A 12,387-nucleotide genomic window follows, 5' to 3' on the forward strand; every position below is an offset into this window, starting at 1 on the left:
GTGGAGCAGCCTTTCCTGCCCAGCCCCAGCTGCAGTTGAGCCCCATCCACACCCACTTCCCTCAAGGGCGTCCGTGGCTTCCTGCTGGGCATCCAGGTCCTCGCCTGGCCCGGTTAGGGTCCACGTGGTCTCCTCATTCCTCTCAAGTAGGAATCTGTAGGTTCACTCTCAGTTAGCAAAGGGAGCCTGGCCTTTGGGAAAAAGGGACATAGAGTGATGTCCCTCCGCTGCTGGATAGTTTGAGAATCAGCTGTGCCTTTCACAACAAAGTCTACTAACTACTCTAGCCAGGTTGGGCCGGGCCTCCAGCCCTCTTCCTTCTCACCCAGGGCATCTTTTCTCCAACCTCAGGGAGGTGGAAGCCTGCTCTCACCTGCCCTTTGGGGAAAATTCAGCTCTCCTCCAAGCCATCTTCTCACTTCTCCAGGCTGCCCACGCCCTATAGGCAAAACTGGTCCTGGCCCCGAGTTTAGTGTTGTCTCACCCACTTATCATCTGAGCCCCTGGGCTGCCCCATCTTTCCCGTCCCAACGGGCACCACCTCCATTCCACACAAGGTACGAATCCCACGGAAGAAATTGGAGAGGCTCTTCTAAGGAAGTCTGTCTCACTATTCCTTTTCTGAAGGGAGCCCCCAGGACCCACACAGCTGGAAAGAGCCCCTTAGGCTTCTTGCCAGAGGCCCGTGATCTCCGGGAGCAGAGGCCTCCATCCCCTCCTGCCAGCATTCAAGAGGTGAGAGAGGTCTTCCCTTGAATGCTGAGGTGAGGGCTTCTGTAGGTGCTGGGTAAGGGACGGAGGGAAAGGTGTGTGGCCAGGACCAGAGGGCCTGCTGACTGCCAGCCCTGGGCAGGCGGTTTCCCTTCATCATTTTACTGTCCTTCTGCGGATTCAGTGTGGTTGGCTCTGGCATGCCCCATGCTCTGTTGCTGTGACTACATTGGCCCTCCCTTGCTCCTCCAACTCATCCGTTCTCTCCCACACAGAACACACACTGTTCTTCTGCCTGGAAGGCCCACCGTGTCTAACCCCCCTTTTCTTAGTTAAATCTAAGCTTCCTTCAGGTCTCAGCTCCGGTTGCCACATCTGGGAAGCGCTCTGTGACCCTCAGATGTAGGTGAGGCTCCTTTATTTCATGCTGTCATAGTGGTGGTGCAGTGTTTGTTGGGTCTCATTTAAATTCTGCCACCGTCTCCTCTGAGTGCCCTAAGGACAGGGACTAGGCTGTTTCTGCTCACATGTTGCATTCCCAGCACCTGGTAGAGGCTTTGGTATGAGGAAGATTCTAATCAGGGTGGCCAGCCTCACAGGCTGAGTAGTTAGGGGCAAGTAGTTAAAGGGAGGGGCGCTCCAGGCAGAGGGATCAGCTTGGGGGACGAGGTGTGCAAGTGGTTTGCATGCACAGGTTTGGGAGTGATGGTTTCAAGAAGGAAAGTAGAGTGAAATCCAAGGTGGGCAGGGAACCCTAGTGCTTTTGTCCTGAAGCCCAGGACAGTCTCCTCAGGATTATCTCATCCCTCTCCTGCCTAGCCTTGATTTTACTGAAAGGCATCTGTAGTCAGAGTGAAGGCTAGGTCGGAGGAGTAAGACTAGAAACAAGTAGAGTTCAGAAGCTGGACAGGAGGGTCTCCTAGAGGATCATGAGAGTCTTACAAAGGAAAGGACAGAGGACTTAACCAAAGGCCTTATGAGTGAGGGGTTGACCATCTCTTCCAATCCATCTCTACCCTGCTTCCTTTACTCCAGGGTCTAGACTCGGGTTCTGAATACAGAAGCTATTTAATGATTGAGGCCTAAAGAATTAAGTTCAAAAAGGCTGGAGACAAGGAAATGTGAGACTGTAATTATAGGTTCTGTTCCATTCTTCCTAGTGAGAGGTGGGGATGTGGCATTAAATCAATGCTGGGAACAGATCTTACAAAGAAATCACATGCCATTTTTTAATGTCTCTTGAAAAAGATTCCTTGTCCATCTTAGCCAGTAATCTGAGGTCTAACAGTCGCCTAGAAAGCTGCTAAGGCATTCTATTGGGTCTTCCCTGCGAGAGGGACTGTGGGATTCCCCAGGGCCTGGGTGCTTTAGCAGATGTGCAGAATCAGAGGCTATGAAAGTGGGCATGATCTGGTCAGGTGTATTCCAGGCAGGACTATAAGAAATGCCAGCAGAAGGCAAGCTTCTTGCCTTGTTAAAGGATTTAAAGCAGCATTAGGTGGTAGGGAGAGACAAAAGGTGACCCAAGGTGACCCAAGGTGCCTGTTCTCGGCTTTTTACCAGGAAGAGGATTTCATATGAACCAGGGTCAGGAGATTATGTTGAAATGGAACGTTGAGGCTAGCTAGCTCACTACAAGATATGACAGCTGAGGAGACAGGCCTCAGCTCTCATAACCCTTCCCTGCTCACACCTGGGTTAGACAGCCAGCACCTGCTGAGAAATTCCATCCTTTGCTACAGAGGGAGAGAAGGGATTTTATGTGCCTAGGAAATGGTAGACAAAAAAGGGGGTGTGACCTCCAGGGATCCTCTTGCAGGCCACCTGGATCCCCATTTATCTTTGCAGGGGCCCTGCTAGATGCCAAGTGGAATTTTCAACCAGAAGGCTCTGACCAACTCTGGATCTGAATCCTTTAGGATGGGAGAAAAGGCAAGGAAGGCCTAAGCATGAACCTCAGTTAGTGAGATAGATATGGAGGAATGAACCTACCTGTTCTTTAAGGCTATATCTAATTCAAATCCCTGAGGTATCCATTTCCCCCCTTTTTGGAAGGCGGATAGTTGGGGAGAAGAGTAGCAGGTCTCCTAGTAACAGGAGCCTTGTGGCATCTCCTCCTATACTTCCCACATGCACAGATGAGCTGTTTCCCCAAGCCCCAGATTCTCATACTGTACCTCTGAGGACTCTGGTTTGTGGGCAAACACTATCATTAAAAGTTAAATTTATCATTACCTTTAGCTCTCACAGTCTCCTCTTCAGCCCTGTTATTCTCAGAACCTCTCACTTCATCTTCTCTCATTAACACTGCCACCGGAAACTGCTTTCCCTTCCAGGACTCCAAGACCTCCTCACCACCTTCTGTCAGGATCTAGTGTGAAAGGAGAAAGGAAAGAACCTACTTACCTGCTTAAACACTAGGTTCTGCCCCTCATCCCATTTTCAAAAAGTCAGGCATGAAATAAAACCTTATTTATACTTACACTCCTCCTGTTTTGAGGTTCTAGCCCCAGCTCTTTTTGGGAAGAGGGTAATGGGGATTTTTTTAGCTGCTTTTCACTAGAGTTCTCCCCTGTCACATCTCTTACATGTGATCCACACGGATCACAATTGTAACCGGCTCAAGGCCATTTTGGTCAGATTTAAAAAAAAAAGAGAGCTGCCTTTTCTCCTTTTATACCTAAAAATATCACCTTACAGCCATCTCTCTCCTGACTGAGAAAAGAAAGTTGTCTTACTTCTCCTTTTTCTTCTTCCCTTTGGACTTTAGTACTCCTGAAGGTCCTAGGAAGGACCAGAATTCAACCTGCCTTTTTTGTATAGAACTGTACAGTTCAACATGATTTGACAGCCACTAGCCATATATGACTATTTAAATTAAAAACAATGAAAAATTCGGTTCCTGAGTTGCACTTGCCACGTTTCAAGAGCTCAAGTCATATGTAGCCAGTGGTACCTCTACTATATTGCATAGCACAGATTTAGAACACTTCCATCATTGCAGAAAGTCCTTTTAGAGCTGGTATAGAGGGCTAGTGTCCCTGTCTCCCCCTTTTTGTAATCCTGTTTTATCAGTCAATAAATATTTGTGCTAACTTCACTGTTACAGGATAGCTTTCAAAGGTGGTCAGGGATTAGGGGTGGCAAACAGCATAGAATCTCTTGGTCCTCTAAAGGTTTCAGAAGGGATGGCATAGGGACCAGAGTTTGATGGCCAATCTGAGGAGGAGCCTCAGATTTTAAGGAAGTGCTTTAAGGGCTGATGTTATATAATATGTATCAGCCCAGGGCTTCTCCCACTCTGACAGGAACAGAGAGGCTCTGGTCTTATCTATAAGTTCTGTATAATACTTAAAAAAACAAAATAAACAATTGCCCTATGGCCCTGCTGAAACTAAGGAATAGCTGAAGTGATTGCGTTTTCTTGCTAATTGTTTCTAGATCTCAATTTCATATACTGCTTTATCTGTTTTAGCCCTTGATGGCAGTGATATAGACAGCTCTAATGTTTACAAAAGGCCTGTTGACCCTGCCACCTGTATGCCAAGAGCTGGGAGAAGTGGGGGTCATATCAATTAATCCACTGATGCTAAGGCTACATTTAATAAAATTCCAGATAGGTGAGGCTGTTCTTCCACTGAACACTTTTGAACACCTGTGCTAGGCACTGGCTATAGGGCCTAAGTGAGGCTAGTAATGGCACGTCCGTAGATCTGACCACTTTTCCTTGAGACTAGACAAGTGGTTCTCAACCAGGGATACTTTCGCACCACCCCTCCCCAAGACATTTGGCAAGGTCTGGAGACATTTGTGGTTGTCACAATGGTGGAGGAGTGCTCCATACATCTAGTGGGTAGAGTCCACGGATGCTACTAAGCATCCTTGAATGCACAGGACATCCCCCACGCCCCAAAGCAAAGAACTATCTCACTCAAAAATGTCAAGAGTGCTGAGGTTGAGAAACCCTAGTCTAGACCACAACATGGATCAGTTCTTCATGCCAAGACTAATCATGCGGTCCAGGGTCAGAAGGATAGTAAGTGAGGCTAACAAGTGTCTGATAAATTGGGAAAGAAAAAACTTAGGAGTCAGTGCAACAGTGACCTCCATAAAGATGAAGGGCAGGTATAACTGGAGTGTGTTTAACTGCACTAGAATGCTAAGAGCTAAGGTCATGGAGTTCAGGATTTCAGATGTATAGCAAGTCTGTGTGAAGATGAGGTGCAGGGTACAGCCACAGGAGTAGAGAGGAGCAAGTTTAAACAGTCTGTCTTGTGATACAGCAGTCAACAGCTGAACCTAGTAGGGAAGACATTCAATAAGCAGATGAGCGTCTGGTGCATGTAGATATATATCAGTTTTTCTCAATGTTTTTGTAACCCACACCTTTACTTTCCATATACCTTAACATCTCACATTCTCTCTCCCTCAGTGTTATTTAAAATTTCAAAATTAAGTTTCATGATTAAAATTAATCAAAGCAGTGGTAATTTTGGAAGGCAAAAATTTATTCAGATGATGTAATAACCATGTCACTATTAAGCCTTAACTTTTCTTTCCTGGATGGTGTAGAAGATGCAACAAAACACAAGCTGCTTTGACAACACTCTTGCAGTGTTTTCTCCCACAGTTAGTTATACCAAAAAAAAAAGCTTTTAAGATATAAGGAGAAAATGGAATAACGAATGGATTAAAGTCTGAAAGTTTCTAGTCAAAACAATCAGACTTTGAGTTCCACAAACTCCTCCTGAAGTTTTTCCAGTGAGGATTGAACATCAGTGTGAAACATTCTTCCCAAAAGCTACCGCAGGTAGGTTTCAAGAACAAGGTCAAGAACACATCACTCAAAATAGTTTTAGATTCCCTTCCTTCTTTCCTTTTCTTTCCTTCCTTCCTTCTCTCTTTCTTCCTTTCCTGGAAATAACATTCATGTATCACATTCTCTAAAGATTGGCCAAGAAAATTAAGACATTTTTAGCATGAGTTTGCTATCTGTAGCTAGATTTTTGGCAAGTACTTAAAGTATTTCGTAATGAGCAGTGATGTTGGTGTTTGCCCCCTGACATTTCAGGGTCAATGTATTTTAAGCATCAATGTGTTAAATTATGCTTGAAGTTTTAATTTTTGAAGTTTTTTTTTTTTTGCGGTACGCGGGCCTCTCACTGTTGTGGCCTCTCCCGTTGCGGAGCACAGGCTCTGGACGTGCAGGCTCAGCGTCCATGGCTCACGGGCCCAGCCGCTCCGCAGCATGTGGGATCTTCCCGGACCGGGGCACGAGCCCGTGTCCCCTGCATCGGCAGGCGGACTCCCAACCACTGCGCCACCAGGGAAGCCCAATTTTTGAAGTTTTAAAGTACAGATTCTTTATCACAGGTGTCCCAAAATCAGTTCTGTCCATAAATTCAGCTGAACTAAAGTTCTTTGACAACCAAGGAACCTCAGTATATGACAGAAAACACTCTCAACATCATTCAGATCTTCGAAAACCAAGGCAAACTGGGATCAAATGTACTATTTTTCACAACAGTTATGCTGACAGCAAGGCTTAAGATTTCCAGTAGATTATGGGCAGACTGATGGAAGTCGATGCTTGATGGTGACTGCTGCAGTACATCTTTCTTTCTTTCTTTCAAAATAAATTTATTTGTTTATTTACTTATGGCTGTGTTGGGTCTTTGTTGCTGTGCACGGGCCTTCTCTAGTTGCGGTGAGCGGGGGCTACTCTTCTTCATTGTGGTGTGCAGGTTTCTCACTGCGGTGGCTTCTCTTGTTGCAGAGCACAGGCTCTAGGCGCACGGGCTTCAGTAGTTGTGGCATGCGGGCTCAGTAGTTGTGGCTCATGGGCTCTAGAGCGCAGACTCAGTAGTTGTGGCGCACGGGCTTAGTTGCTCCGCAGCATGTGGGATTTCCCTGGACCAGGGCTCGAACCCGTGTTCCCTGCATTGGCAGGCAGATTCTTAGCCACTGCGCCACCAGGGAAGCCCTGCAGTACATCTTGAATGCCAGTTTTCTTGAATTTTTGACAAAGACCCATATCTAAAACGTCATTGCTGTAGCACTACCAACATATACTCCTATAAATTTTTTCTTCCAACTAAGTTCATTTCATACAACTTCAAAAATATTGTCTTTAGTGCTCGCTTAGTGAAAATAGCACATCCACAGTTTTTAAAGCCTTATTCTGAACATAAACAAAGCACAATTTTCTTCATCAGTAGATTAATCTCAACTAATAGCAAAGAAGGATGAGCTGTTTTTTTTAAAACCTGACGTTTGATATGCTCAGTCAATGAATTCAGAGTTCAGACGCAGAAGTCGATGAAGAAATTCTGGAATTCCTCAATTTCCTCTCTAAGTTGTGGCAGCATTCGGAATGCAAGGTTTCACAAGTTTCTCCATTTTTTTCTCCTTTGCAATTAAAAGGGCTATTTAATAGTAAGCTTTCATTGCTTTTGAAGATTCCTGTTAATATTCCAATACTGTCCAGTCTTAAAACTGCAGAGAATTGTGCTCTGCAGAATACTGTTTTTAGTGGCATAACTTTAACAGTGTTTGGCATGTGTCACTGCCCAACACTTTCAGATAACTCAGCTGAAGAAGTTGACCCTATCTTCTGCATAATACATGAATCCATACTTGATAAAAGCCTCAAAAAATTTTTGGCTGCCATCTTTAGCTACTTCAAAGGAGAAAACAGAAAAACAAGGAGTACTGATGATGGAAGCATCTGGTCCCTCTTGCAGAGCGATGAATGACTTTATCAGCGGCAGCTGGGTGGCAGGGCAATTACAGGCATCCAGTTATGCCTGAGCCTCAACAAGTGAAATCTTTGTTCATTTTCTTTTTATACACCCGTCTGCCGCCTAAAACCTGACACCATTTAATGGTGCCCTTGGTCAATCTAAATGATCTTATTTTCATAATCCTCTGATTCTAGCTTGAAGAGTCAAGACGAACTTTAACTCATGGGATGGACAAAATGGAAGATGTAAATAAGTAAACTTTTCAGAGCTAAAAAGCCTCTTCTTATACAAAATTAAACTTTAAGGAATAGCAGTATAAATGGCACCATATCCACAACAAACATCTCTGGGTATCCAACTAGTTATACACCCCACTGACAATAGGCCTTACGCTGAATGATTCTTGCTCCATCTTTGTATTCCCACCAGCCAAGGAGTTCTTTCCAATTTATTTCTTATATTATGAAAAATTAAATCTTTTTTTCTTTTTAACATTATAATACTAAATATGATTTTATAAATGATAACTCTCCCCATACCCTGCAATGCTGATATAATGTGTGAAGGGAGGGGGAGAGAATGCCTTTCTTTTCTATTCCTGAAAATCACTGACCTATTCCTTGAGTCTATGAGTAACAACTCCCGACTCATAGCCCCTAAAGCTAAAAAAAGCTTGATCACCTCCAAAGTAAGATTAAAATCTTGTTGAATGAGTAGCCGACAAGAGAGAATTTAACGTAACCAGAACTATGTGGTGGCTAATGTATAGCATATTAAATAAACCATTATATAAAAATAGTTCTGGGCTTCCCTGGTGGCGCAGTGGTTGAGAGTCCGCCTGCCGATGCAGGGGATGCGTGTTCGTGCCCCTGTCCTGGAAGATCCCACATGCCGCGGAGCGGCTGGGCCCATGAGCCATGGCCGCTGAGCCTGCACGTCCGGAGCCTGTGCTCCGCAACGGGAGAGGCCACAACAGTAAGAGGCCCGCGTACCGCAAAAAAAAAAAAAAAGTTCCATATAATGCTAACTATTGTGAGAGTTTTGTATACTATGATTCTAAATCATGCTACTGTAAGGTGCATGTTTACCAATGAAAGGAAGTGACAAAACTATAAACTGTATAAAGAATGAAAGACTATGTCAGTTAATATCAGTTTACACATAGCCTACATAATTTTTACGTCTTTTACGTCTTCAGTGTAACTCCTATGTTTGGTAACACCATCAACCTAAGTTCTGGTATATGTTTGAAAATAAGTTTTATTTTTTAAAAAAATATTACATATTTTGAAAGGGATTATCTCCTATTTGTTTAACTTGGTTTTGCTGTTTATACTTACTAAGGTGCTTTATAAATAACTTCTGAGGTTTCAAATGAGTGTTAGCTGGTCTCCCCAGATGAAAAGACCACCTCTTTTCTCTTGTCTAAATTGGCTTTCAATTAAAATTTTGGTTTCAAAATCCTTTCTAGAGAATCCTAGCAGAGGAATGAAAGGTTACCTCCTCTCCTCAGCTTCAATGTACCAAAACCCAGAAATATAGGACATAGTTTCTTCTATAAGCAAACTTAATTATTACCCTGGGGGGAAAGCATGGTAGTAGGGTTTATTCTTAAATCATATTAATATGATGGAACTAGCAGTGGTTTGTAGTGAAGATCTGAGTCTTAACTGTGCACTTGCCAATAGTTACTGTGAAATGGGGGGTGATGATATTAGCTAATATGTAATGCCTGTAGGGCAGTGTTCTGTTTGTGTTTTGAAACCAGGTATACACCTGTGTACATATAATTTAAAAGTTTCATAAAACAATACTTACTGTGCTCCCATGCACTCTGATATTTTCTCTTCTGTTTCATTTAAAAATAATGCTGGGCATAATCCATTTATTTTAAGACCCACTAATTGGTCAAAATCTATGGTTTGAAAGTCACTGCTGTAGAAGAACATGAGGAAATACATTTTATAAACTGTAAAGCACTACTAAGACGTGAGCAGTTGCTATTGATTATAAGACTTTTATGGACTTGAAGGCAACCTCTCCCTCCTTGGGTACTGCTAGGAGTCACATCCATCTAGGCTTCTTGACAGTATTCATGCTGTCATTGAGACAATTTTCTAATACTCAGATCAGGCCTAGAAAGCAAGGTATTAACCAAATCAGAACCCAAAGAAATGAAAGGAAACTAGAGGAAAGTCAAACTAAAGAAACATTTGTTCAGCGCTTTATGGTTTATAAAATACTTTCACATATATGATCTCTTTTAATCTTAACAAGCCTAAGGGAAAAGTAAAGCTAAGAGGTTGAGACTTGCCCAAGATTAGACAGTAAATTGCAAAGCCAGGTCATGTGATCCTAAATCCTTAACTTCTTCCACTCTGATAAAATACCAGGTAAGGAAAGTGATCAGGCCAAGAGGTTTATTCTGAACCATCAAAGATGTTTATGCCCTCTGCCTTTCTCTACAGGGAAAATGGGCCCTACTGAAGGTGGGAAAGTGACCCCAGACTTTGGGAGGGTGGGTGTGTCCAGTTGCTCTATTAGTCCAGGAATCACACCTGGATTTTTGGTCTAACCAGTATTAGTCAGTCCTCTGTTTTGATACTGCTTGTGCTGACGTCCTGAATGTCTGTTATCTACAAGTACCGTGGCTTTCCATTCCTATGTATTAAGGATCCCCGAGTCTTGGTCAGGTATAGACTCAGGACTCACATCAGAGGGAAATTAAGTACTGGGGGGGGGGTCTGTCACTTATACCCCCTTATACTTCGGTAGATTGAAAGGGAGTAACAACAGTGGTCAGCTCCCAGTTACTGTCTTTTGTCAGTTTCCTCTGGGGAAGCCAGTCAGCCTCAGCCAATGTCTCCTTCGTCCACATATACCCCTCTCTCTCCACCCTGTGCCCCATCTGTCACAGAAGAAGAGGCTCAACTGCCAAGTCCCCAGCTCCCCTGGTTTCTCCTCCACTCCCTTCAAATCCCCACATTCCCTCATGCCGCTCACCTGGTACTCATGAACCACTTCCTCCACTGGCACCACGCTGTGCTGTTTTTGGCTGCTGGATTCTCGACACACCACACAGACGGCCTCTTTGTCCACCTCACAGAATAGTTTCAGAGCTTCTTGGTGTTTGGAGCAGATGCCCTGATCATTCCCCTGGCTCCCTCGATTAGGAGTGGGGCACATCTGGCGAATTATCTGGACCGTGTTGGCCAGCTGCAAGTTGAGACGAAAGCTGCGACGCGTAAAGCTCTTTTGGCATTGGGGGCAGATGAACTGCCGTGGAGGGGTCGGGGGAGGAGGCGGGTGAGTGTCAGGATACAGCTCTTGGTCGTCCTCATCGTGTTCTTCCAATATCTCCTCTTCTGGGTAGACGTCAGTTCTCAGGTCATGTCTCACGCCTCCTAGGTAATGGTCCGTATCCTCCTCTTCTTCCTCCTGGTCCCACACATAATCCACGTTGTCCCAATCCCTTACGCCACCGTCACCGTCCCAGAGTTCATCATCCTCTTGGTCCTGGCACAACTCCTCGTCAGCATTCCCCTGGTATAAAACCTCTCGAATGGAGTTGCCACATCCACCGATGGCCCCCACCGCCTCGCCGTCCTCCTCCCATTCACCTTCCTCTTCGTCCCTGACTTCCTTATCATCTTCCTTGCCCCACAGCTGCGTCACACTCCCTCGGCAGAAGTTATGCCCGCAGCCGATGGATACGGGATCCTTGAAGTAATCCAGGCAGACGGCACACACCGCTTCCTCCTGAAGGGTCTGCGAGGCGTTGGGAGCAGCGGCATAGCCAGCCATCTTAACGCGCTGCCGGTTCGTATGGATGCGTCCGCTCACAGCTGAGAAGCGGGGGACACACCTGCAGACCTGCCTCCAAGCGACGCTGGTGATCCAAAGCTGTCCCCAACCCTGCTCTGCCTGCTCGGGCCCTCAGAGAAGCCTTGCGCCCCTCTCTCAGACTCTCCCCAGCTTTAAGCGCGAAAGCCCGAGGCCCGAACTCACAGCTGCCCTCGGAAGGCAGTGAGGGCGGAACCAGCTGCGGCCCCCAACTCCCTTTGAGACTCAGCGTGCAAACTCGGATCCCTTCACGTTTCTCGCCTCCCTTCCGGTTTGCCTGACCTGGCGGCTTCCGCCTCAGAAGCCGGCGCTCCTCACCCCGCCAGAGGTGACCGAAAATGACGTAGGCGCGTTAGCCCACACTCGGGAGGGGGCGGACTGGGCGGACGGAGGGCCACCTCTCTATGGTTTCCCCCGGAAACCGGAGACACGACCCCCGGAAACCCCTGCAGCCCATCCAGCCGCCCCAGACAGGAAAGAGGGCCTGGTCAGAATGGGTGGAGGCGGCGAGAGAATCAGTTTAAGCCACTGAGCGCGCTAATCAGCCAGACGCAGAGGGTCCAACAGCCGCTCAGGAAAGCCCGTCCCCAGATGGACCCAAAAGGGTGGGGACTGCGGTGGCTGACCTCTGGTACTCTCGTGCACTTCCGGCCCCTCTACCCAGAGGCCTTTGTGGTAGGGAGGATTCTGTCTGCACTGCTGCAGCGCTCGAGGGTGTGGTCTGTAGCAACCTGGCGGGATCGAGCTCACTGCGCAGTTGGGTGGCGGTGAGATCAAAGAATCTCGCGTGAAGACTTGGGTGCTTCCAACTTTCCTCAGACCAATTCACCCCTTTCTTGCTTCCTGCCCTCAGCAGGCACCAGCTTCGCCTGTGGATCTTTTTACCTCCATTTATAATCCTTCCATTCACCATCCACTCACCATGCATGCATGCATCCACACACCCAAATAACCATTCATTTTTCATCCATCCCTCTATCTCTCCATCCATCCATCATAGGCATGCATAACCCATCCATCCATTTATCCATCCATTTTCATCTATCCACGTTATAGGAACAAAAAAATGAGTAAGGCATGATTGTTCCTT

General features: G+C 46.0%; 1 protein-coding gene across 2 annotated transcripts; it reads right to left on the reverse strand.

Moving 5' to 3' along the window:
• Positions 1 to 4,520: 4,520 nt before the first annotated feature.
• TRIM52 (tripartite motif containing 52) lies at positions 4,521 to 11,258 on the reverse strand (the record flags this gene model as incomplete). 2 transcript variants are annotated; one of them, XM_082836694.1, is made up of 2 exons in its annotated part: positions 4,521 to 5,010; positions 10,458 to 11,258. In XM_082836694.1, the coding sequence occupies 2 exons, from the start codon at positions 11,256 to 11,258 to the stop codon at positions 4,699 to 4,701; spliced, it is 1,113 nt and encodes a 370-aa protein (XP_082692820.1). The 2 variants fall into 2 exon arrangements, with proteins under 2 accessions (XP_082692820.1, XP_082692821.1); XM_082836695.1 differs by lacking the exon at positions 4,521 to 5,010 and adding an exon at positions 7,274 to 7,324.
• Between the last annotated feature and the right edge of the window lie 1,129 nt (positions 11,259 to 12,387).

This window comes from Leucopleurus acutus, assembly GCF_964270905.1.
Source record: "Leucopleurus acutus genome assembly, chromosome: 3".
NCBI lineage: Eukaryota > Metazoa > Chordata > Mammalia > Artiodactyla > Delphinidae > Leucopleurus > Leucopleurus acutus.